This window comes from Sander vitreus, chromosome 3, assembly GCF_031162955.1.
Source record: "Sander vitreus isolate 19-12246 chromosome 3, sanVit1, whole genome shotgun sequence".
In the NCBI taxonomy this organism is placed as follows: domain Eukaryota; kingdom Metazoa; phylum Chordata; class Actinopteri; order Perciformes; family Percidae; genus Sander; species Sander vitreus.
In genome coordinates this window covers 7,843,384-7,869,313 of record NC_135857.1, presented here as the reverse complement: position 1 = coordinate 7,869,313, position 25,930 = coordinate 7,843,384, and the positions used below count along the sequence as shown (strand labels likewise).

Genomic DNA, 25,930 nt, shown 5'->3' with positions numbered 1-25,930 from the left:
TCACCAAATTGAGCAATGCCCTTATCTTGCCATTGTTGAAATGCAGAGTCTAGTTGGGCAGGGAGGAATGCATGATTGGTGCATATTGGGCTCTGAAGCAAAAGTGCTTGTCTTAACTGCAAATGAAGAGGATGCATGTTTGCAAAATGAGTCATCTGACAATAGTGAAGAATTTAATCGCCATATGTGGTTCGTAAAGTTAGATGGAAAGGAGAGATCTAGTAGTAAGGGAGCATGATCAGATTCTACAATAGCTACAATAAACATTCATTTTTGTTTATTATTATTATTATAGCTCTTCCTCTTGCCTTAGCATTAATTTTAGAATGGAAAATGTGTCCCACCCATGGATTCTGCAACCTACGATGATCTGAATTGAGTAAGTGTGTCTCTTGAAGGAAGATAATATCTGATTTAAGACGCTTAAGATGGGAAAAGATTCTTGACCTCTTTATAGGACCATTAAGACCTTTAACATTCCATGATGTGAACCTAATTAGAGATGTTCCGATACCAGTATCGGTATCGGCTCCGATACTGCCTAAAGCGCTGGTATCGATATCGGGAAGTACTGGAGTTAATGCACCGATCCAATACCACGTAATAAAGCCTTAAAGAAAATCTACGTTAAAGTCGTTTATTTATGTTCTTTTTCCGTTATAACTGACTGTCAAACTGGAGAATAACAGAAAGTTCTGTGGCGTTCATTGTTTGTGTTTGTTCACGTTTCACAAAGAGTTTAACCTGAGCCAGACCGACAAAAATAGAAATCACATCCATACAGGGATAGTAGTATACAGTTCTTAAAACATAATAAAATATATGACACACTGGTATCGGATTGGTACTCGGTATCGGCCGATAAGCAAGTTCAGGTATCGGTAAGCAAAAAATGGTATCGGGCCATCTCTAAACCTAATACACGACTTTCCTGTCATTCCTGTTTAAACATCGGATATATTTCACTATATAAAGATAAACCCTGCACCTGTGGCATAGACAAAGCTGGTACCCAGCTAAATTTCTCACCCCAAAACAAGTGGAGTATCCATTGAAGAAAAACAAAAGAGAAAATAAAAAACGCAATCAATAAGGCAGTAAACCAACCTATGAACATTAGACCCCAAACTATATAGAAATTCATGTTAACTACATGGAATAAAGTGTTGCTAGTATCATGATGTGAAGTATTACAAAAAAACCTGCCTAACACCTCAGTCATACTGAAGCTAAGAGTGATAAACAGTTTTAGTTCTATGACAGATACACAAAGATGAGTTCTGCTAAAATGTTTCAGAGCAACTGATGCCGTTTACTGTTCAACCTTCAACAACAAACACGAAAAGGCTTTTACACCCTACAACAAAATACTAATGTTTGGTATAAACAAGTTCATATTTGATGGTATAGGGTATTGATCACCTTTTAATGAAATAGAATATAAGCACAGAATTATTTCTTATTTCAGTTTAAATCCAAAAATGCCAATCTTTGTATCGGGCACTAGTGTCAGGGTAGGATTGCTTGTGTAGGGTTTGAACATGTTTGACTTTGGCGACTACTGTACTGATAGTAGTATCAAAGGAGACACTGGCAGACGACAATAAACACCGTAGGGTAGTCCAGTCAGGTCAATGGAGTGTTTTCCCCTTTTAAATAGTCACACAGTCAACCCGTTAATGATTTACAGTATAGGGTGGCCAGCATGTCCAAGGCCAAGTGCAAAGATTGTCATCTAGACTGAGTTTAGACTCTATCATCTGGGCCTAGTCAACTTGAAATGGCTGACTTCAAGTTCTGGTGAAGGTATGCACTCACTGGCCAGCCAAGTATTTACGAAGTAGTGTTGTATAATTACCAAAACGATGCACTACCGCAAGGGTACGTTGAATATCACATTTAACCCGCTGCTGAAAATTGTTCCCAACAAATGCACTATTTCCTCCTCATTGAGTAACGATCACTAACATATACGTGTGTGCCAGCTGTTTAAGGACATTACTGATCCTGTTCTTAAGATGAAACTATACATTTGTGTGCTGTTTTAGGGATTTATGTATTCAGTAGGAACCAGTGGACTTGGGGCTGAGTGGCACAGACCGTTTAGGGAAGATTGCGTATTAAGTATTGAGAGACAGACTAATATATTGTTTGACTAACCACAGCCTCATGCTTTTTAATATAACAGTGGGCTAGAACTGTCTCTGTAAATGACAAAGTGCAAAGTTATCCATGCATATGCTGACTTGATGAAAAATGTATACTGTGAATGAATAGTTCTCCAGAGTTGTAAGCATTGAGAGGTATGTAGAGCCAGTGCTGTTTGGGAGCGTTGGCAGGTGTGGTCACACTGACGCGCCTTCTCAACTCCGGAGTCTCTCAAGTAACCTTTAAACCACCCGTGGTAATGGAAATATTCAGGCCGCCATGGGGACAAACTAGTTGGCCGTCTTAAAACACAGGATTTTGATTTCAGTGGTGATATAATTGTGATACATTAATGTATATTAGGGTTTTCCCTGCAATTATATGGCTTAGGTTCAAGGTTGTTGATTTGTCATGTGCACAAGAATAACATAAGTAGTTGTTGGCATTGACGATCTTAGGCCTCAGGCACCTCCAACAATGATCATTAAATTACTAAAAACACAAGTAAAAGCAAAATCTGAATATAAAACAAAAGGAAAATAGTGCAAGTTAAGATAGGGCTAAAAAAAAAAACATCAAATTAAATGTGAAATGTAGGCACGGGCCTAAGTGCACGAGATGGTTGTCCGCTCGTTGTCTCCTACGCGCGCGCGCGCACACACACACACTATGCATGTTGCGCACACATCGAAAAAAAAGAGAGGGAAGTGTGTGTTAGTGAATATGAATGTAGCAGTGCAGGGGGGTAAGCACTGAAGTTAGCAACAACTTTAGCACAGGCTCACTAACTTAAGGTGGACTGACCTTTTAAGGTGCACCAGCTATTCTGGTTACAGTGACAAGCCGCTCCTCCCAAGTTTTGCTGTAGCATCTCTCCCTAGCTGCAACATGCGCTGCTTACAACCACTAAGCTTTATGCAAATAATTGTGCGACAACCTCACTAATATGCAAATGAGCGTATGTCACTGCCACCTAAGTACTCTAAAAACCCAGGGAAAACCCAGTGACAGACTTCAGATGAAGCTAGTGAAATATTTCGAAAGTATTTTAAATATTTAGTTGGAAGACGATACATATTGGATGCTAATGATTTATAGGGAACTATTGGTGTCCATTTGTGGGTGTTTTCTATTTAGAAAAGTTTGAATTGTGGCTAGGCTCTCAGGGTTTGGTTCAAATTCGTATAAAATGTTAACACCACAGTTGTGTATAAATTAACTGTCCTTTTGACATGTTGTCATCTTTTCTGCCTGTTTTCCTGGACCAGCATCTTGTAGGGCGGTTAATAGGGAAGCAGGGAAGATATGTGAGCTTCCTGAAGCAGAACTCTGGTGCAAAGATCTACATCTCCACCCTGCCTTATACACAGGAGTTCCAGATCTGTCACATAGAGGGTGAGTCACAGGGACCAGGTGCCCACATCCCCTTAATGCTGGGGGAAATCCAGATTGCTACTGGATGAGGAAAATCTCACTATTTCAGAGAAACTATTGAACTCCATGTTTCTATCAGTGTTGGTTTTAACCTAAAGCTTTGCCTTGTGTTTCTCTCCAGGTACGCAGCAGCAGGTTGACAAAGCCCTGTCCCTGATTGGGAAGAAGTTTAAAGATCTGGACTTGACCAACCTGTATGCACCTCCGCCGCCCCCGCTCACATTGCCATCACTTCCCATGACCTCCTGGGTAAGGGTGGGCTCTCTGGCTGCTCTCTGCCACCGTTTACTGAACGGGACAGCTTTTTAGCTACTGCAATATATTTCTAGACTAGCAAGGCTGAACATGAAGGCGCGTGTCAACCCAGGCTTCATGACATAAAGAGAATATAGCCACATTTTTTGCATCGCAGTTCTTTTTACAATTGGGTGCTATTCTCCGTAACAGGCCTGCGACTAACGACTAATTTGATAAGTCGAATGATCTATCGACTATTGAAACGAAAAATCGATTATTATTTGGACTGGGCTTTTATCTAACGATCAGCTTTTAAATTAAGCTTGAGGTTGTCTAAGGCATGTGCTAACTTACAAAAAAAGACAATTTAAATTCAGAACTGGATTATGATCGAATATTTAAAATATAACTAGGCTAAATGATGTTTTTAGAGCAGCAACAGTTATGTTTACAACGGCAAAGCCCTGGGTTTCCCCCAGCAAGCCTGGTGGCCCACCAGGCCTAAGCCACTGGGAATTATTTTGTAATGCATTTTAAAGACGTTTTTTAAACTACAGTCACAGCGGGGTGGCTCGGCTGGAAACTTGGACGTAGTCATATTTTCAAATGTCCGGTTAGATTTTAGCTCTGACTTAATGCAGGGCCCTATAGAATCTATAGAGCAGGGGTCTTCAACTTTTTTTTTAGGCTGAGGACCCTTTAACTGAAAAAGAGATGGAGCATGGACCCCCTACTACATATATTTTATAAAATGAAGTTGCATATTAAACCTTTTTTGCATAGAATACTAAGCTATTAAAATAGCCATATAACCGTTTTTATAAATCATGTTTTAATGTTAAACATGTGGAACAGTTTTGCAAATCCTTTTTTTTTGTCACGAACTATTGGGCTTATGCTGTCCTCAGTCTGGGAGGGGAGGGGAGGGGCTGGTTCGTCTCAGTACTGGTCTCATTTAAAAAAAATGCTGGTTTTAGCCATCTGCAGTGACTGGATCATGGAAGCTGTTCTACGGGATGAGTAACCATTCCTCTCGTGTCATTTGCCTCCTCAGCTTCTTCTCCCCAGCGGAGTGACCGTTGAAGTGATCGTGGTGAACATCGTGTCGGCCGGTCACGTCTTCGTCCAGCAGCACACCCACCCCACCTACCACGCCCTGCGCAGCCTGGACCAGCAGATGTTCCTCTGCTACTCCCAGCCGGGCACCCCGGCCCTCCCCTCACCTGCTGAAGGTAACCACGGTCACACAAGTCGATGCACACTGATACATGGTTTAGTCATTCATTCATATTCATTAGTAGGCCATGGACTGCAAATGCAGCTAGAACTGCATCTTCAACCATCATAAAGATACCCCAGTTGCATCAGCAATTGTGAAGATTAGATAAATTAATTGCACCAGTGTTGTATTTAAAGAACTAACGTCATGGCCAACACCACAGTACTGTCCACACTGTTGCCAGGGGATTGCTAGACTGGTAGCTGGAGAGATGCCATTTCACATCCTGGGCACTACCAAGGTGCTCTTGAGCGCCCAACTGCTCGAGGCGCCTGTCCAGCAATCGCAGCCCACTCACTCTTGACATCTCTCCATTTGCAGAGCTCTAGAATGTGACCAAAATTTGTAAGGGTGCGACTAAGATTTTTCCTAGGTCGCACCGGTGCGCCTAACGTCCTCGCATCCGCTGCCTCTCCACGAACGAAGTGATGTCATTTATATCGATATGGTTTAATGTTGCGTTACATGACCCATTCCTTCTGTAAAGCCGTGCCTGTTTGGATCTCTCCTCCGCGCAGCCCCCCCTCCCCCATTCACTCACACACGGCTCACCTGCAACATGGAGACAGACACAGCGCCGCCTGTCCACACTGCTGACATTTGTCTACAGTTTTAATTGTTATTAACACAGCTGTATATTAAGTATGAGAGGGAAACGTGTATTGGTACCCGTGTTTCCACTGGTAACTCCCTGTTATTGCGGCCGCCACGGCGAAAAACACCTTAGAAGTTATTAAATGCAACTAACTACAGTTCGTTGAGTATTAGCGTGAGACGGAGCCTGCTGGACCTGGGCGAGAGATGTGACCCATGGCCAGAATATCATAGTTCATAAAAATGCAGCGCAGTGACGATTAGGGCTGCACGATATTTTGTTTCATCGTCTACATCGCGATGTGCGCATGCGCGATAGTCACATCGCAGGACGTGGCGATGTCGACCCTACAACTTCTTTGCTGCTTGATAAAGTAAACTTTCACTGTTCTCCTTTTCCATGATTGTTACCGGCCGACCCTTCCCCTTTTTTAAGACAGGTGGTCATGTGACGTAACGTTAGTCCGACAGAGGGGGGGTTGTTATGTGAAGTGAGGCTCTCCCGTGTGTAGGAAAGTACCGTAAGCGGCAGCTGCCGCTGACACAGTGATGCACATGCTTCTCCATGGGTAGTGAAGCTACAGTGGTCAGTGTTTTTATGTTCCCTGCAAAGACAAACTAAATCACCTGATTACTGCAACGTAATCACGACATCTCCCGGCCATTTTTCACCGCAGAAAGCTGCTACCAGCCAGGTAGCCCTAAAGAAACAAGGCGTCTGTCCCAACTAACGTTATGGTTCGGAGCTGCGACGCTGGAAACGTAGACAACAGCAGTCTGTTTCTGATAGAACGTCATTTACACTGATTTAAATGCTCTTGGATACACAGTATTTTAATCAAATTATCAAACAACCAAAGCAGGCCCCGCTAGTCGACCACAACCTGACATTTAGAGGACGCAACATGCATGTATTATTAATATTCACTTTAGCCTGGATTGATATTATATGAATACAATGGTGTCATGTCAGTCAACCAGTGTATTTGTATGCAGCTGTATATTTTCAAACTGGTAAAGGAAACCCTGTCTTTGCATTTTATTTTAATCACAATCTGTTTTAATAAAAGAGCTTGTGAAACGTGGCTTTGACTTAAAACTGAACATTTAGCCCACTTGGTAAAAAGATACAGAGCTATATCCCCATTCAGCGTTAACGGCGACGCGAGGAAAGATTTGGGTGCACCTAAATTTTGTGCTGGTGCACCTAAATAAAAAAAGTTAGGCGCACCAGTGCAACCAAGGCAAAACGTTAGTCTGGAGCCCTGATTTGTGCGTGTATAGGACCTGAGCATGGGTGTGTATTTCAGGCCTGTGTGTAGTGTGTCTAACAATAAAAACAGAGTGTAAACTGTGATTTTTATTTTTATTATTTTTTTTTTACTAATTATTTAATACTCTATTCTAATATTCTACATGACACGACACGTTCTATGACACGCTCAAAAACTGTATGCTCATCCAGTGCCAATCACCTGCACCTGTGCTGGAGAGCTCACCTATATGGCCGCGAATGCGCCACCCAGTGTACAAAACATGGTATTGACACACATTATTGTAATGGCTGTGACTATATTAAGAGGCAGTACTGTTGATGTTAGCACCAGAGCTTGTTCATGAATTGGAATCAATATATCTGTAAAGAAGTGTACCACTTTTTCAAAGTAGATTTTTTTTTTTTTTTTTTTATTTTTTTTAATCATTCATATTAGAGATGCACCGATTACAACTTTCTAGGCAGATTCCGATTTTCTTTGAGTTAGGCCAGCTGATACCAATATTAGCCGATTCCGGCTAAAATCCGCAATCAAAGTTGCGATGTCTTTTGTACGTTTGTTGCAATGAAGTTGCGGGAGACAGTGAAAGTTGCAAAAAAAGTTGCGATGAATCAAATTTGAACATATGTGTCAGTGGCTTGTTGATCTTTACATTGTTAGTTAATTTCCTAACCCGGCCTGGGACACACATTCATACGGGTACTGACTTTAACTTATTAACTTACAATAACGAGCGCAGCTGTCCTCAATTTAGGTCATCGTGTCGTCTCATCTCCGGTTTTACCTGCATACACCGTGTGTGTGCGTTTGTGTGTGCAAGCGTCAGTCGCGGGGGGAACGGCGCAGCAGCCCCGCCCGCTGCAGAGAGCTGACAGCCCGGATTGAAACGGCAGCAACTTCAGCGACTTTTAAATCGTTACAGTCTACATTGATGTTTAAAATGTTTACAGGTTGGCAGGACGGTCTGAAATGTTCTGAAATATCTTAGACATCCCAACTGAAGTTTTTATCATTTTGAAATGTCATACTTTGAAAGTTTTTACTAAAGTCAGCAATATTTAGGGCAAGCCTGTTGTACTGCTACTTGCAGCTTTAACCGTGTGTGTGTGTGTGTGTGTGTGTGTGTGTGTGTGTGTGTCGTTCTCCAGTGGGTGTGATCTGTGCAGCTCCAGCGGTGGATGGAGCCTGGTGGAGAGCTCAGGTCATCACCTTCTATAAAGACACTAATGAAGTGGAGATCAGATACGTTGATTATGGAGGCTACGACAGAGTTAAGATTGACTCACTACGGCAAATAAGGTGAGAGGTGTCAGAGGTCTCCCTGTATTAGAACAGTGTTTTGCCATTGAGAATGAATCGGGAACTCTGAATATAGTTTCTTTCCAATCCTGGTCACTATCTGCTTTGTAGCAGTTCCTGTGGCAAAAGTATTCCTGACTCCTACAATTACAATTAGTCCTGGGCTAAATGTTTTAAATACATGTATCTATTGCATTTTGTTTCTGTGCAGGACCAAGTTTAATACCTGTCCAGGTAACCAGCTGTAATGTATCTAACTAAAAAGGAAGGAATATCTGTCCTTCTGTCCTACAGGTTTCTCAGGAACCGTTCATCTAATAGACTTGACACTTGGCGGGTGTATTGAGGACCAAAGGAAGTTGAGATCTAGGGGACATATGTATTATTGGGTTATGTATACACTGTGTAGTGTGTTGAGAAGGGGCCCCTTTTAGCTGTTACTTCGCCGAACGGCATGCTGGGTACAGCTCGCTCACCGTCGCTTGTACAGTACATTCGAGAACCGATGAAGAAAGAGAGACTGCAGATGTTATATTGTAGCAAGCTCAAACAATTGGATGGCTGGATGGACTTTATTAATCCCAAACAAGAACACACACGTACAGAAAATACAAGAAATATACTCGAAATAATAGGTAGCCTAAGATATGCTAAGCATCCACTATGTAACTTTAGGAATGAACCTTTTTGTTCCTGGACATAGCCTAGTCCCAAATGGTAAATGTCACTTCTATTCTAGCATTGCTAGGGGACGCATCTATGTCATGGCTGGTGTGTTGCTTAGGACCTGAGGAAGGGCAGTGTGAAGTTGTTTAAATGATACAGCAATCAGCCCGTTTTCAACAGGCACGTTCGGCTCAGAAATACTTTTCTCATTTTTTATTTTCTATTAATTCATTTTGTTCTTGATGTAAGTGTAAATGAACTATCACAAATATTGTAGTCTCCCTTTGCCAGACCTTCCTCCACAGCGCTGCACGGGAGGGTTTGGCTAGTCCACACAGCATTCAGGGATGGGAGAAAAACGTGCTCTGGTTTATTGGCATTTCTTTAAACCAATCGCAATTGTCGTGGGCTGCGCTAGGCGCCCTGGACGGAGCCGCGGTGCCTCTGCAAAATAGTCTCGGGGAAGGAACTTGTTTTGGTGGAACGTGTGTACGTTCAAAAGTAGTTTTAGTCGTCCATCCATCTTCATCCATCTTCATCCGCTTATCCGGGGTCGGGTCGCGGGGGTAGCAGCTCCAGCAGGGGACCCCAAACTTCCCTTTCCCTGGCCACATTAACCAGCTCCGACTGGGGGATCCCGAGGCGTTCCCAGGCCAGGTTAGAGATATAATCCCTCCACCTAGTCCTGGGTCTCCCCCGAGGCCTCCTCCCAGCTGGACGTGCCTGGAACACCTCCCTAGGGAGGCGCCCAGGGGGCATCCTTACCAGATGCCCGAACCACCTCAACTGGCTCCTTTCGACGCAAAGGAGCAGCGGCTCTACTCCGAGCTCCTCACGGATAACTGAGCTTCTCACCCTATCTCTAAGGGAGACACCAGCTACCCTCCTGAGGAAACCCATTTCGGCCGCTTGTACCCTGGATCTTGTTCTTTCGGTCATGACCCAGCCTTCATGACCATAGGTGAGGGTAGGAACAAAAACTGACCGGTAGATTAAGAGCTTTGCCTTCTGGCTCAGCTCTCTTTTCAGTCTAACGGTGCGATAAATTGAATGTAATACCGCACCTGCTGTGCCGATTCTCCGACCAATCTCCCGCTCCATTGTCCCCTCACTCGCGAACAAGACCCCAAGGTACTTGAACTCCTTCACTTGCGGGTAAGGACTCATTCCCTACCTGGAGAAGGCACTCCATCGGTTTCCTGCTGAGAACCATGGCCTCCGATTTAGAGGTGCTGATCCTCATCCCAGCCGCTTCACACTCGGCTGCGAACCGATCCAGTGAGTGCTGAAGGTCACAGGCCGATGATGCCATCAGGACCACATCATCTGCAAAAAAGCAGCGATGAGATCCCCAGCCCACCGAACTGCAACCCCTCTCCACCCCGACTACGCCTCGATATCCTGTCCATAAATACAACAAACAGGATTGGTGACAAGCGCAGCCCTGGCGGAGGCCAACTCTCACCTGAAAGCGAGTCCGACTTACTGCCGAGAACCCGGACACAGCTCTCGCTTTGGTCGTACAGAGGTGGATGGCCCTGAGAGGGACCCCCTCACCCCGTACTCCGCAGCACCTCCCACAGTATCTCCCGGGGCACCCGGTCATACGCCTTCTCCAGATCCACAAAACACATGTAGACTGGTTGGGCATACTCCCAGGCTCCCTCCAGGATCCTTGCGAGAGTAAAGATCTGGTCCGTTGTTCCACGACCAGGGACGGAATCCGCATTGTTCCTCTTCAACCTGAGATTCGACTATCGACCGAACCCTCCTTTCCAGCACCTTGGAGTAGACTTTACCTGGGAGGCTGAGAAGTGTGATACCCCTGTAGTGGCACACACCCTCTGGTCCCCCCTTTTTTTAAAAGGGGAACCACCACCCCGGTCTGCCACTCCTTAGGCACCGTCCCAGACTTCCACGCAATGTTGAAGAGGCGTGTCAACAAGACAACCCCTCCACACCCAGAGCTTTAAGCATTTCTGGACGGATCTCATCAATTCCTGGGGCTTTGCCACTGTGGAGTTGTTTAACTACCTCAGCAACCTCCACCAGGAAGTGATGCCAATCCCCCCCCTCATCCTCCAGCTCTGCCTCTACCATAGAGGCGTATTAGTCGGTTTAGGAGTTCCTCAAAGTGCTCCTTCCACCGCCCTATTGCCTCCTCAGTTGAGGTCAACAGCGTCCCATCCTTACTGTACACAGCTTGGATGGTTCTCCCTTCCCCCCTCCTGAGGTGGCGAACGGTTTTCCAGAAGTACCTTGGTGCCGACCGAAAGTCCTTCTCCATGTCTTCTCGAACTTCTCCCACACACGCTGCTTTGCCTCTTTCACGGCAGAGGCTGCAGCCCTTCGAGCCCTTCGGTACCTTGCAACTGCCTCCGGAGTCGTCTGGGATAACATATCCCGGAAAGACTCCTTCTTCAATCGGACGGCTTCCCTGACCACCGGTGTCCACCACGGTGTTCGTGGGTTACCGCCCCTTGAGGCACCTAAGACCCTAAGACCACAGCTCCTCACCGCAGCTTCAGCAATGGAAACTTTGAACATTGTCCACTCGGGTTCAATGCCCCCAGCCTCCACAGGGATGCACGAAAAGCTCCGCCGGAGGTGTGAGTTGAAAGTCTGTCGGACAGGGGGCCTCCTCCAGACGTTCCCAATTTACCCGCACTACCCGTTTGGGCTTACCAGGTCTGTCCAGAGTCTTCCCCCCCACCCCTGACCCAACTCACCACCAGATGGTGATCGGTTGACAGCTCCGCCCCTCTCTTCACCCGAGTGTCCAAAACATATGGCCTCAGATCAGATGAAAGCGATTATAAAATCGATCATTGACCTTTGGCCTAGGGTGCTCTGGTACCAAGTACACTTATGAGCATCCCTATGTTCGAACATGGTGTTCGTTATAGACAATCCATGACTAGCACAGAAGTCCAACAACAAACAACCACTCTGGTTTAGATCAGGGAGGCCGTTCCTCCCAATCACGCCTCTCCATGTGTCTCCATCATTACCCACGTGCGCGTTGAAGTCCCCCAGCAGAACTATGGAGTCCCCGACTGGAGCCCCATGCAGGACTCCACTCAAGGTCTCCAAGAAGGCAGAATACTCTGAACTCTTGTTTGGTGCATATGCACAAACAACAGTCAGAGTTTTCCCCCCCACAACCCGCAGGCGTAGGGGAGGCGACCCTCTCGTCCACCGGGTTAAACTCCAACGTAGCGGCGCTCAGCCGGGGGCTTGTGAGTATCCCCACACCCGCCCGGTGCCTCACACCCTGGGCAACTCCAGAGAAGAAAAGAGTCCAACCCCTATCCAGGAGTATGGTTCCAGAACCAAGACTGTGCGTAGAGGTAAGCCCCACGAGATCTAACCGGTAGCGCTCCACCTCCCGCACAAGTTCCGGCTCCTTCCCCCACAGAGAGGTGACATTCCACGTCCCCAGAGCCAGCCTCTGCTGCCCGGGTCTGGTCCGTCGAGGCCCCTGACCTTCACTGCCACCCATGTGGCAGCGCACCCGACCCCAGCGGTTCCTCCCACAGGTGGTGGGCCCATGGGATGGAGGGATGTCTGCCACGTAGCTTTTTCGGGCTGTGCCCGACCGGGCTCCGTGGCAAACCCGGCCACCACCAGTTTTAGTCGTGCAACAGAAAACTCAGATTGGACAGATAGTCTAGCTAGCTGTCTGGATTTACCCTGCAGAGATCTGAGGAGCAGTTAACCATAGTCCTCACAAATCCACGAATTTCAGAACACCGAACAGAGTTTTGTTCCGTCCTCCGCCATGCGCCATTCTACGCCGGCTCGCAGGAAAATAGACCTGGCGCGTTTCTTTAGAGGAGCAGAGAGCCGCTTCACGCACGCTCCTGGGGCTGGTGGAATATCAAACACTGACTTGAGTGGCCGCGATTGCTCGCGGGGCACTCAACGCGCCTGGAACACGGCGCCCGGTGGGAAAATACTCAGTGTAGATGAGATGATTTCAAATGTGTAACGGCTTCTAAAATGTGTTTTTGAGTTTGGCATTATGGAATACCATTTGTAAAATATATGCTCTGTTTCTATACATGTGTTTTTAACATATTTCTCCGTTTTATTTTATTTTCCAGGTCTGATTTTGTAACGCTACCGTTTCAAGGGGCTGAAGTATTGCTTGACAACATCGCCCCACTTCCAGGTACTACATTGTGTTAACTCGTGATTTCAACACCAGTTTGACAACGGCAGTGCTCGTAGTTCTAGCGTCTTTCAACCGTGGCTTCATTTGATGGGTCTAGTTTTATTTGGTTGTGCTTCAAAAGTCGTATCAACTACATGTTGCTGTCTGAATGCTGCAGACATTGTACAGCTGGAACTATTGTCTGACTAGAACTGTAACGATTCCAAATTTTGCTATACAGCTGTCTCAGAATTAATTGTGATTAACAACATAATTGTCTTTCAGTCAAAAAAAAAATGTATTTATTACTTTTTTAAACAAATTCAAGTTTTGAATGAATTCCAGGCTACATCCTTTGGTTATACGTCACTGTAATGTGATAACACAAGTTCACAGCCTATGAAGTAAACCACGCCTCTTTATTATCATAAAACATTTTTTCTAACTGCATCCCTCCCCTTGTCATTTTTGTTGCTGTGAATGAGTATGGGGTCAAGTGCCGACAACTAATCACTTGTATAATTACAATTTGGCATATTTAAACAAAATCAACAATTACCAGTTATACAGTTTTAAGACCTTAGCTGATGTAAACAAAGAAGCCGCGATTTATGGAAAAAAATAAAATTGACAATTATGGAAAAATGGTTACAGGCCTATGTCTGACATGCGTCTAAAATGTGTGTGCGTTTCTCAGGAGAGGATCGCTTCTCAGCAGAGGCCACATCAGCACTGGAGGAGATGACCAGAGGGGTGGCATTGCTCGCACAGGTATGACCACCTTCCTCACTAAGCTCCACACCCGAGTGTCAAGTCACACATTGCCAGACCTTCCTCCACCGCGCTGCGGAGGAGGGTCTGGCTAGTCCACACAGCATTCCGGGATGGGAGGAGAACGTGCTCCGAACGGAGCCACGGTGCCTCTGCTAAATGGCCTCGTCAAGGAACTTGCTTTGGTGGAACGTGCACGTTTTCAAAAGTTGTTTTAGTCGTGCGAGAGAAAACTCCGATTGGACGGATAGTCTAGCTAGCTGTCTGGATTTACCCTGCAGAGATCTTAGGAGCAGTTAACCGTAGTCCTCAGAAATCCACCGGAGTTTAGAACGCCAACACAAAGAGTTTTGTTCCGTCTTCCACCACGCGCCATTCCACACCGGGAGCGTCTTGCTGCCCGACTTTCAGATGTTATTGTCTCTACGAGTACTTTACGGAACAACCGCGTATTTATTAAGCTAGTATCTACCTTCCTCTCCAAGCACTCCTACAGTTAAACTCCATGCCTTGTCCTTTGTGATGTGGTATAGTTTTTCTTCCTCCCAAGATGAATCTCCCTCAGTCCGTGGTGTTGTTGAGGAGACATGTACGATATTTGGGGGGAGGGTGGGGGTCTTTTGGTAAACTGACTGGATGCTCTCAAAGTCTCACTTCCTGCCCGGCTGTCTGAACGCCCCGCGGCTCGCGTGATAATAGAAACGCTAACACAAAGCAAGAGGAAGGTGGCGGGCATCCGGCCAAAACGAGTGAAATTCGGCGCAATCCCGGAAGTGGAACGTCGTGGATCTAGAATAAGTCCGCTGTAACTGACTGTCTGTCTCTGTCTGTGTGTCTGTCCCTCTCTGTGAAGGTCTCAAACTACGATAACAACACGGGCCTCCCACTGGTCCACCTGTGGAACATGGTCGGAGACGAGGTACGATGCTTACATGCACCTGGTTTGCAGCGCTCTGCACTGTATGAGACACATACTTGTAGTGTTAGTTATGTATGTTGTACACCTGTACTGGTAGGGTTGAGGATGTCAGTAGCCACGTGGAATAGCTTTAAAATGACTACGTACGTCCTTACACATTTCCACTTTGTTGCGAACAATTAGTAGTTGGCTGACACTACCGCTTTGCCGTGAAAAGCTTGAATCCATACGTGGTTTACAGTGAAACCAGCAATTCAAATCAATTTTATATTTCTTAGACTTATCTAAATGGCCCTACAGTGTAATGTTATACAAGAATAACCCCAGCTTTTCACATCTTGACTCTTGTAGGCCAGAGTAGCTGGAGAGATTAGCTGGAGCCTGAAAGTAAAAAAAAGGAAAGCTAAAAGTGGGGATAGGGTTTTTTTTGGAGGTGGACAGGATGAAGAGAAGGAGGGGAAATGGAGAAGGAGAAGACAGTAAACTGCAAAGAGCAGGAGGGTCAGAGCAGGAGAAGGCCACAGAAGGGGATGGAGAAATAGATGAAGGAGACGAGGAAAAGGAAGAGTTGACTGGGTTGGAGGAAGAGGAGGCTGCAGATTCAGAGAGAGGGACAGAGGCAGGGAGTGACCAGGAGGAGGCAGATGAAGATGACAGGGTAAGCCTGCAATTCCTACTCGACCACATGGTACGTTTTGTATTCTCCTTCCATAGAAATTGCAGTACAGTAGCATAAGATTTCATGTCACTCAGTTAAAAACCAACATGTCAAACATTGGCTGTTTTCTGTTGTGTATATGATATAAGGTTAGATATGTAAAGATTTACAAATGTGTCTTATTTTATGTGGTTGTGATCAAACAAAAGGTAAAACGAATGCTAAGAGGACACACTGTAAAACTGCATTATATAATTCTATTTGCCACTCATAAGGGGATTCCGGCGTACCGTCTTCCCACGCCACCCTGCCAAGACCCCTGGCCACCCCGTGTAAAATGTTCCGTGACATTATACAAGCCTTCCGTGACCGCGCACCGCACCCGCCCCTACCCCTTATGTACATTTCCACAGCACTAATTCTGTCAGAACTCACCAAATCCTCTTCTTACTCGCTAATTCCATTTGGTTGGTCCATACTTTTTGTTTTTTGTGTCAAGCTACTGTCAATGACTCTCAACACTTAATGCACAGATATTGCACATCAAAAGCCTTCAGATGCCTCACAGGATATAATCTTTCCCTTCCTTGCTAGTAATGTACTATTTCTGTTGAAAAGAGAAACTCAAAGCAGTAGATTGGTAAGTATGACGTGACTGTTAGCCTGATAGAACTTGTGCTGAGGAAAGTGCATTTGCAATGTGAGCAATTGATCTAGCCGTCAATCTGAACGTTTCTCTTCTTATTCCAGGTGGTTTCAGTTAACCGTACGCTGGCAGAGAGGGGCCTGGGTGTTTGGATGGATGGATTTTGAACTCTTAACAGGCTCTGATCTTCACCCCACCCACCCACTCCCTTATTGTCTTGTGATCGGCAGGCTGGGAACCGGGTCACCCGGGGGTCCCAGCCCCACCAGACACAACCATTGGATCTAAGAAGATTGTTTTTCATTTCAATTTTATTTTTTTTATTTTTTTTTTGGGTCCCCATTTCTTTGAAAAGAAATTAAAAATTGTTTGCAGGCATAATCTACAAGAACGGCACTGCTTCAAAATAAGACAACCTCTCCCTCTTGTTCTTGTACACAAAAAGAACTCAAAGAGGGAATGGATGAGGTACTTGTGAGAAAAAAACAACCCTTTTTAAATCTATATTGTAACTAAATAAAGATTCAACCAATATTTTTCCCCCCCTCCCCCATCTTACCTTAACTTTTTGCTCTGGGCCTTTGCTCACTGACTGTGGATCATCATGCTGTGTGAAGGACAAACTCCTCCATCAGACTATGTATACACTTGTGAACAGTTGTGAGTTTCATTGACACCTTGGTTATAGTTGTCTGTAGGGCACTACATTTCAAAGTCAGTTTTTAGAAGATTGTTGGGGGTTCTTGTCCAGATAGAATGTAGGAGGCAGAAAGGCATTCGAGACTGATGGGTGACGGCGCAGAGCAGAGGAGGGCTGAGGGGAGGGGGGGGGGGTGCCTGGTGGAGCACCCAGCTGCTCTCCAGCCTCAAGAGACATGGACTTCTCTGGGTCTGGGTCTCCACCCAGAGCAGCTGCTGCTGCACCTCCAACAGGACCGAGGAGCGAGCTGGTTGCCTTCGCTCTACCTTTCTCCACCATTTTGCACTGCGTTACAGAGGAGCCTGGAATTTCAACCGGCCAGACACCATGCAGTCAAACAGCTTTTCAAATTGGAACGCCGAGTCGGGCAAGATCTATTTAACTCGGTATTTCCAAGATGCATTTTTCTGGCAGCATATGGCTGATGATGCATCATTGGACTGTTTGTAATCCTCAAGTTACACATGTTCAGTTTTTAAAGAGTGACATAACTGAAGATCTACTCCGATTTTCTGATAGCACCTCCAAATCCCCAGATTTGTGTGTCCCCAAAGTTAAGATAAAAACAATTGATAACCAAAAGAAAATTCGGGACTAAGGGAACCCCTCGAAAAATAACCGATTCGGTGTGCACTTATTTTTTAATTTTTTTTTTATTCTGTAACGTTTGTTACCAAGTGTTTCACTCCACACTTGATAACAAATGTTAAAACCTCTCAATCTGAAGGGGAAACCAAGCTGCGGGAGGTCTGTGTTAACTTGTTTTCACCGATTTTACTATTACCGATATTTCATGTTGGTAGTGTCTCATGGGTGTCCTCTGGTTTTAATAATTACAAAGTAATCAGGATTTTGGGAGCCGTGGTGCAGCATTAATATGCTATTAATCCTCCAAAGGCTTAAAGAAACGAAGGAACCACCAAACTCAACTGACATGGGAAAGAAGCATTACACGAGATTTAGTTTGCAGTGCTGCTCCTCGGTGTCGGCCGACTTTTAAGTGTTGATCTGGATCCGGTTTGTGTCACGCGTGTGCGTGTTAGAGCAGCCCAGGAGAGCCCGTGTTCTCCGCTCCACAGTGTGTCCACGTCCAATCGGCCTGTGTTGCACAAACAGAGCAGGGCCTTGTTCTTCACATGTGGACACGCTGTCTGGGATCTATCGCCTCGTCAAAGCCGGCCTCTTGTTGATTTGGATCAATTGTCATAGCAACAAGTCCTCAACCCACACCTGAGAAATGTTTTTAAGAATTCTGTTTTCAGGGGCCTGCATCAACAAGCAAATTCAATTTAGTGTGGCTGTCTTTGGGATCACTGGCGTCATTGAGCCTAACGCTGGTGATCCTGGATAACACGGAGCTGGCTATCAACTGGCTCTGTTCGCTCTGGCTTCATCCAGCTGCCAGACTTCTTTATTACAAACCTCAGAGCCATGAGTGCAATACTTAACATGACATGAGACGCAACGGTGACACCCGTGGGGAGATTGGGTTATAGAGGCAAAAATAAATGTTTATAATATAAACACAACTTGAATATAAGTAAGGATATAAATATGTGTAGGAGTTGTCTTTTTAAATGTTTGGCTTTTAACATGTAGTATAGAGTGAGTCTTTTTGCTTTAAATCATAGATATGTGATGCACATAGGACCGTTCTCCTGCCAAAGCAGGGAGGAAAACCGAAGTCCCTCCCTGATGAGGTCTCTCTGACCAACATGTTGCATTTCTAATTTAATGGGAGCTAGATATCTTTTTCTGATTAAAGGCATCAGTCGGTGTACGTATCATGTTCTGAGCTGTGATGAAATAAGAGTGTAAAAGCACCAGAAGTGGATACAACAAAGTGATTCTACTGATCTATAGAAATACGTGTTGCTCTTATTACTTGTCACTTCACTGTCAACTTTTTAATCAATTTCAGGATCCTGTAGTAATATTGATTCAAATTGTCCAGCGATCTTCTGGTCAGAAGGCTGGCAATTGACAGATTTTGATTAGGTTTTCTGAAGTACCATATGTTACCATGGTCATCTCCCCCGGTTAGTAGTGAGTCATTTTGGCGATACAGGAAAACCTGAGTCAAGCCACTGATCTCACTCTGTGATACAGGCCCCTGATGGGAGCGGTTTTGTATTTGAGAATGAGCAAGATCACAAAATCATGTCTTTTATTTCCAAAATAAGAGGCGCAAGTGTCACTTGAGATAACGTAATCCAAGATTAACACATCAGTTTGAGTCTGGGTGAGACGAGATAATTTTAGCGGGCTAACATCAGGTTAGCCTGAGCAGGATCACAAGAGCGGGGCTCAGTGTGAAAAGCAGAACAAACAAGGATTAAACTTTCATAAAACCCAAACCAACCACCTCACTTCATAGTAAAGAAAACTGACGTGTAGAGAGAAAACTACGATATAGGAACTTTGGAGTTTCCGTGATAATTTAGGCATCATTTAAACCTACTTTTTTTAAACTGAAAAGGAGCTTGATTTGCTTAACCAACCCTGGCAATGTTGCTTTATGAAACCCCCCCTCTGGATTAGTTCAACTACATTTAAAGAACACGGTCCTACAACACGTTTCTTTTCAGTTAATTCTGCATCTGAATGTGTCGTCACTATAGATGAATCATAGTGTTTCATCAGTGTCATGAAGTCAGACCTTCCCTGTGTTTGCAGTTCAACGTAAAGGACTCATTTCCACGGTGGCTGTAATTCTAACATTAACTGTGTATTTTTTTTTTATTCTCTTACCCTAGCAATAAGGCAGCTTTATTTTGAAATTGAAGGACAGAATGGGGAAAAAGTGTGGGTGTGCTCTAAGTGTTTTTATTTGACACAACTAAGAACTAGGAAAGTTAACCGCATAACTACTCAACATAACACTGTAAACCACTACAAAAACTCAATAACACATTTCAATAATGTATCTCAGGAATGGTTAATTAGTTTGATTAGTGACTCAACATGCCTGTGGGCAGCTGATAGTAGAAAGGGGCATGATTGTGTTTGAAAAGAGAGAATTCAGATGTATATGAAATGAGGCATTTTGACAAAGACTTACAAACCAGACGTGGGTTCATGAAGAAGGTGTCCTTACGTTGGTGCTGGAATCGGAGCAGTAGCCATATTGTGTTTTGTTGGCTTGTGTGCATCCTTCCTCTGTTTCACATGAACTGTCTGATCCCGTTTGTTCCTTCTTTTTTAAATCCAGATAAATATATCCCCCCCCCCCCCTCCCCCCACCACCACCTTAAAACAGTTTGATCAAACTAAATTACAGTTTTGTTCATTTCTGTGTAAATAAGATATTTGACTGTACTTTTCTATAACACTGGAGAGAAAGATATAAAGGGAACATTTTTGCTTCCGTTTGGTTTGTTCTGATTCATCCTGCCTCCCCTGTTTCAGTCAATCAATGTTTTCAAGCTATTGGACTGATTTTTAAATGTTTGCATTGAAGTCCTCATTTGATTATTTAAATGGGTGTTAAGCTCTTGTGCCCAAAAGCATTTAACATGTACAGATCAGTTTTGCTAGGCTCATCTTACGTTTGATTTGTTGATTGTACAGATCTATTAAGGGAAAAAAATAAAAGTTATTTAAAGTGTTTATGGTACTTTCTTTTCCCACATGCTCATTGGCGAAGGGATTTCTTGGTCACAAAGCTTTGCTGGCCAATGGACATCTGATAAGAACAGTTTTATATTCTATTGTACCAATGATTTTTAAAATACACTTTCACATGGGTTAAAGTACCATGTCGGAGGGACCAAAACCCTTAGCACAAATAGGATTTGAAACTATAACCTCCTAATCACTAAACTCATAACCCACTCCAACAGAGAGTGTATTTAAGAGCAACATTCAGGTCATTACTAGTCTCGCATTGCCAGACCTTACTCCACAGTGCTGTGGAGCAACCCCTCTCTCCTCTGTGGTCTTCCTTCTAGAACTTTCTGCTGCCTTTGACACATTGAATCACTAGATCCTTATTTCCACCCTTCAGGATCTGGGTGTCTCAGGCTCTGCACTCTCTTTGCTCACATCTTACCTCAAAGGCCACACCTACTGGGTAACTTGGAGAGGATCTGTGTCAGAACATTGTCTACTCACAACTGGGGTCCCTCAAGGTTCCGTCCTGGGTCCTCTCCTCGTCTCTCTGTACACCAACTCACTCGGTTCTGTTATTCACTTACATGGCTTTTTCTACCACAGCTAAGCAGATGACACTCAACTAATTCTCTTTTTCCTCCAGTCTGAAACATGGGTAGCAGCACAAATCTCTGCCTGTCTGACTGATAGCTCTCATTGAATGTCCACACACCACTTGAAACTCAACCTTGACAAGACCAAGCTGCTTTTCCCTCCAGGGAAGAGCTCTCCTACCCAGGACCTTACTATTAACCATTGACAACTCTGCGGTAGCCCCCACCCACACTGCTAGGATCTTGGGTGTGACACTCGACGACCAACTCTCCCTTACTGCCAACATTCCTGCAAAAACCCAATCGTGTAGATGCTGTACATGCTGCACAACATCCGAAGGATACGTCCACTTCTAACGCAGAAGGCGGCTCAGGTTCTGGTTCAAGTTCTTGTCATCTCACGTCTAGACTACAGCAACTCCCTCCTGGCTGGCCTGCCTGCAAGTGCCATCCAACCTCTGCAGCTCAACCAGAATGCAGCAGCTCGACGGTCTTCAGCCTAGCCAAGTACTCTCACACTACACTGCTCCTCCGCTCCCTTCACTGGTTGCTAGTTGCTGCCCGCATACGCTTTAAGACACTAGTACTTGCGTACCATGCTGCGAATGGATCAGGCCCAGCTTACATCAAGGACATGGTCAAATCTTACACCCCAGCACACTCACTCCGCTCTGCATCGGCCAATCTGCTTGCTGCTCCTTTACAGTGAGGGACACCTAATCACTGCTTGCTGTCCTGGCTCCTAAATGGTAGAACGAGCTCCCCATTGACATCAGGACAGCTGAAAGTCTACACATCTTCCGCTGCAGGCTTAATACACATCTCTTATGACTGCACCTTGGCTAAGAAGATGATGGTTACAAAAAAAATTGCACTTACATTTTGCACTTACAACATGTGTTGTAGTTTTTGTTGGTTGTGTCATTTCTAGGGATCGACCGATACTGTTTTTTCAAGGCCGATACCGATTATAATTAATTAATTTATAATTTTTACAATGTTTTCACTCTGTTGTTATTATACACATTACACAGGCCTGCATTAAACACTATGTTCAGTACCTATACATTAACTAATGGAGAAGGCTGCCACTGTCCCCCCGAGCAGTTGGGGGTTCGGTGCCTTGCTCAAGAGCACCTTGGCAGTGCCCAGGAGGTGAACCTCTCCGGCTACCAGTCCACCACCATACTTTGGTCCGTATGGGGACTTGAACCAGCGACCCTCCGGTTCCCAACCCAACTCCCAATTTACTGCCACCCCCAAATTATTAGTAGGTAATGAAACCGATAATCGATATGTGGAACCGATATGCATTTACAGTTAAAATGAAAATCTTTAAGTCAAAATTTAGTTTTTGGAATGTTACATACTCCATCACAAAACTTTTTTTAAATGCTTTAAAGCTTTAGTGCGTAACTTTTTGATATTAATGAACATCCGTTATACTTAAGCCATTGCCAAATGAGTTGCTACAAAGCTAATTAAGACTATGAGCTCCACACAACTCTCTCTGTATTTCTCAGTATGGCTATGTTCAGAAGATTGTGTCGTCCGGTGACTTTCCCACGCAGAAACTCGAGTGAAGATAATTACCTCTTCTGAAGAGTCCATCAAATTTTTGAATCCTCCGTGTCCTCCTTGGCTTGTATCATGTGGACGCCCCAACAGTGTTGTCATTACTTAGAATTCCTCATGGGGGAGACAGAAACTACGCACTATAGCTTTAAGCAATTATTTAATAAATAAAAAACTTTCAACATAATACCCAGTAAAAGAGAGTCAGATAGTGCTGTGGGCGGGACATTAAGTCAGACAGTGGTGAGTGAAACCGAAGCAGAGGGACAGACAGAGCTGTAGCGGCCCCAAAGTAGCGCCCTTTTTAATTAATTAACTTTATCGGTTATCAGTCAAAAAAAACCCGCTGATACAGATAATCTGCAAACTGCCAAAACAGGGCCCAATAATCGCCCAGGGCCGATAATCGGTCTATCCCTAGTACTTTCTAATTCTGTAGGTAGTAGTGGTGTTGAGATAGTCTCCCTGTTTTTTTGTTCATTCTAGGATCATCATATAAAACATAATAATACCTTTCTTAAAGTCTAAATATGACCATAATTGACACTAAATAATTGGTAATAGTAATGCATTTACCTTAGATTACTATATAGCTAGTCTCAAGAACAGGTAAGAATTACAAGCTTAATAGTGTTTACAGAGTTGTCGTACTTAAATGCATTATGGGAGAAGTCTGACCTCACGTAGCAGCTTCACAACTGAAATCCATGTCAGTTTTTTTTTTTTTCCATGATTACCATTTATTTGAAACCTGGGGCACGTTTAATCGGAATTTAAATGAAATGAAATGTGCACCGTTTTTCATTGGTTCAACAAGCTTTGTGATACATTTTCTCTCTTTCGGTGGGTGTGTAGGAGATTTTACCCAATCAGCAACGACGTGTATGTAAACTCTTGGTAAAAAGCAGTGCGCTTGCGCACACATCAGGGAGTTCAACGTACCAACGTTTCAGTTTAAATAAACGTTTCGCTACGTTTTGTCTGGGCTGAACGTGCCCCTGTGTTGTTGCCTGTCTAGTGTTCATTCATCTGCTGTGCTGTTTATAGGACCTGAGGCCCCAGAGGCTATATGAAAAAAAATGACAGGATGTTAAAAAATGTGGCCTTCAAAATAAAGGCCCAAACGTGGCCCAAAAACATGTCTCCTTGTTCCAATCATAGACTGTATAATATTAATGGACAGCGCATGTGTGACGTCACCCATTGGTTTGTGGAGATCTGCTATCCGCATTGACATATATAAAATGGACCAACAGATCCCGTTGCTCTGGACGGAGACCAGTGAAGGCTATTACAAGCACTTTTCCGGTGATGGCTGAGCGTTACTGCGCAGCCTCCAACTGAGAGAGACGACGTAAATGTGACGTGAGCAACCTGTCTGAAAGTTGGAAGTCTTCTGGTAGCCGTGCCTAAAGAAATCTGAATCATTCCGAATCTTGCAGAGACGGAGAGCGTAGGTATATGTAAGGAGATAACATAGACACAGGCTAATTATTGCTAACTAAAATGCTAGTTAACATTAGTAATTACATTTAAACAGCTAATGTGAGTCGAAACTGCCTGCCAGCTTCTCCTGTACTGTACAGTAATTTCTCTACTGTGCGACAGTAAGTCGCATGCTTATGACACAATCGTTAGCCTATTTTTACAAAAATGCCTGCTATGGAGCCATAACATGAGGTACAAGGTAAAGGAGCCTTTTATACATTGTTGTGTTTCTTTAGAAATAAACAGTGGACAAATAGAGTCTTTAAACGATTCAGATGTAAAGTTATTCGCTGTCAAAGTGGCGCCAAAATGAATGTCGGTCAATGGAATGCTAACGGGAGGTGATGGCTTGTTAGCATCAAAATTGCGCCATAGGAGCTACGCGTTCCGAGGAGACACTTACCCCCTTGGCTATCAGTCGTCGAGTTTGACGTTACGGGCGCAGCCATGTGACGATTTTAGACAAGAGGGAGGAGTGAGGGAGGAGCCCTTACACTCTACGTTACGTTACACAATTTCACTGGCAATCACATCATAGCCACGCCCCAAAACACCCCCTGCATTATCGCAGATTTTAAACTCAACAAGACCATAATTAAAAAAAAATTAACATCATTCTGTGTTGCAGAAGACTTTAAACTAGCGATTGAGACCATAAACTCATTATGAAGAGGTTTACTGAGGTAATAAATCATGTGAGAAGTGGGTCACTTTCTCATAGACTTCTACAGAAACCAACCTCCTTTTGCAACTGCACGTGTCGCCCCCTGCTGGAATTCAGATAGAATGCAGGTTTAAGGCACTTCCGCATTTGCAGCACTTCGACGAACCGGATGCGTTGCCCATTAATATTATACAGTCTATGGTTCCAATAGAGCTCAACAGTGACCGCCCACTTTTTTAACGGCTCTGGTTCTGAAAGTGTCCCCCCCCTGAATCGTGACCATAAGACATTTGATTTGGCATTTGAAAATAACATTTTGAAAATGGCAAAGGTACAAGACTGTGTACAGAAACTATCATAGACTTAATGGTAGAAGCCCGCTCTAGCCGTTTGCGAGTTCGCGGGTGTGGTAAATATTTCCATGGTAAGAGCGAGTTTCACCAATCAAAGACGTCGCTGTTACGCTAAGGATGTGGGTAGTGTAGTATTTCTCCATAAGATCGCAAATAAAACATGTTTTTCTGAAAACAAGGAAGGTTTATTTCATACGGACTTGTGACTTCTACAGGGACACAAACCATCGTTTCACAATCTCATAGCTCGTGGTCAGTCTACCTTGGATGGTTTAGACATTATGGCTGATAATCTAAATCCTTATGGAGAAAATGAATGGGAATTTTACTTCCGGAACCACACTGCTGAGCCCTAAAGCTATGTGATGCTTAGACTCATATCAGTGAAATATTCAACCTTAGGATGCCATGTTAAGCTATACCACTCCATCAAATGAAAATATTCTAAATATATCTTGCATCATATTATATCAATTCTCCTAAAATTAACATTTGGTATGTTTTAGAATTTCAGAACTTACACAATAATTTAAAATAAATGGGTTTGAAAAAAATGGGTGGATGCACAATATGAGTATATGAGCATACCATAATTAGATTGATCTATTTCTACTTTTCACACAACTTTCATGTCACACCATATGACAATTAGTATGCACTAATACAACAAATTGGTGAATAAATTCGAACTCTAATACAAAATCTAAACGATCACATATATTGTTTGGAGTCAGTAAAACACAACTTTCATTTAATTTTCACGCCTAATATTTAAGATTTGAAAAGGGCATATGTCAACCACCCACATATGCCTATTATTTTGAAGCTTAGAGTTTGTTGTGGCTGACCTGACACATCCGG

At 44.1% G+C, this 25,930-nt stretch overlaps 1 protein-coding gene across 2 annotated transcripts in view; it reads left to right on the top strand.

The window, feature by feature from the left end:
- akap1b (A kinase (PRKA) anchor protein 1b) overlaps nucleotides 1-16,618 on the top strand; it is a 33,263-nt gene extending 16,645 nt beyond the window's left edge. For both annotated transcript variants that reach the window (XM_078245848.1, XM_078245847.1), the window contains exons 4-11: nucleotides 3,417-3,543; nucleotides 3,704-3,831; nucleotides 4,874-5,051; nucleotides 8,118-8,268; nucleotides 13,041-13,108; nucleotides 13,788-13,861; nucleotides 14,715-14,780; nucleotides 16,189-16,618. In XM_078245848.1, the coding sequence (XP_078101974.1) occupies nucleotides 3,417-3,543; nucleotides 3,704-3,831; nucleotides 4,874-5,051; nucleotides 8,118-8,268; nucleotides 13,041-13,108; nucleotides 13,788-13,861; nucleotides 14,715-14,780; nucleotides 16,189-16,251 (855 nt within the window). In that variant the 3' untranslated portion in view covers nucleotides 16,252-16,618. The remainder of the gene's footprint in view (nucleotides 1-3,416; nucleotides 3,544-3,703; nucleotides 3,832-4,873; nucleotides 5,052-8,117; nucleotides 8,269-13,040; nucleotides 13,109-13,787; nucleotides 13,862-14,714; nucleotides 14,781-16,188) is intronic.
- The last annotated feature ends 9,312 nt before the right edge of the window (nucleotides 16,619-25,930 follow it).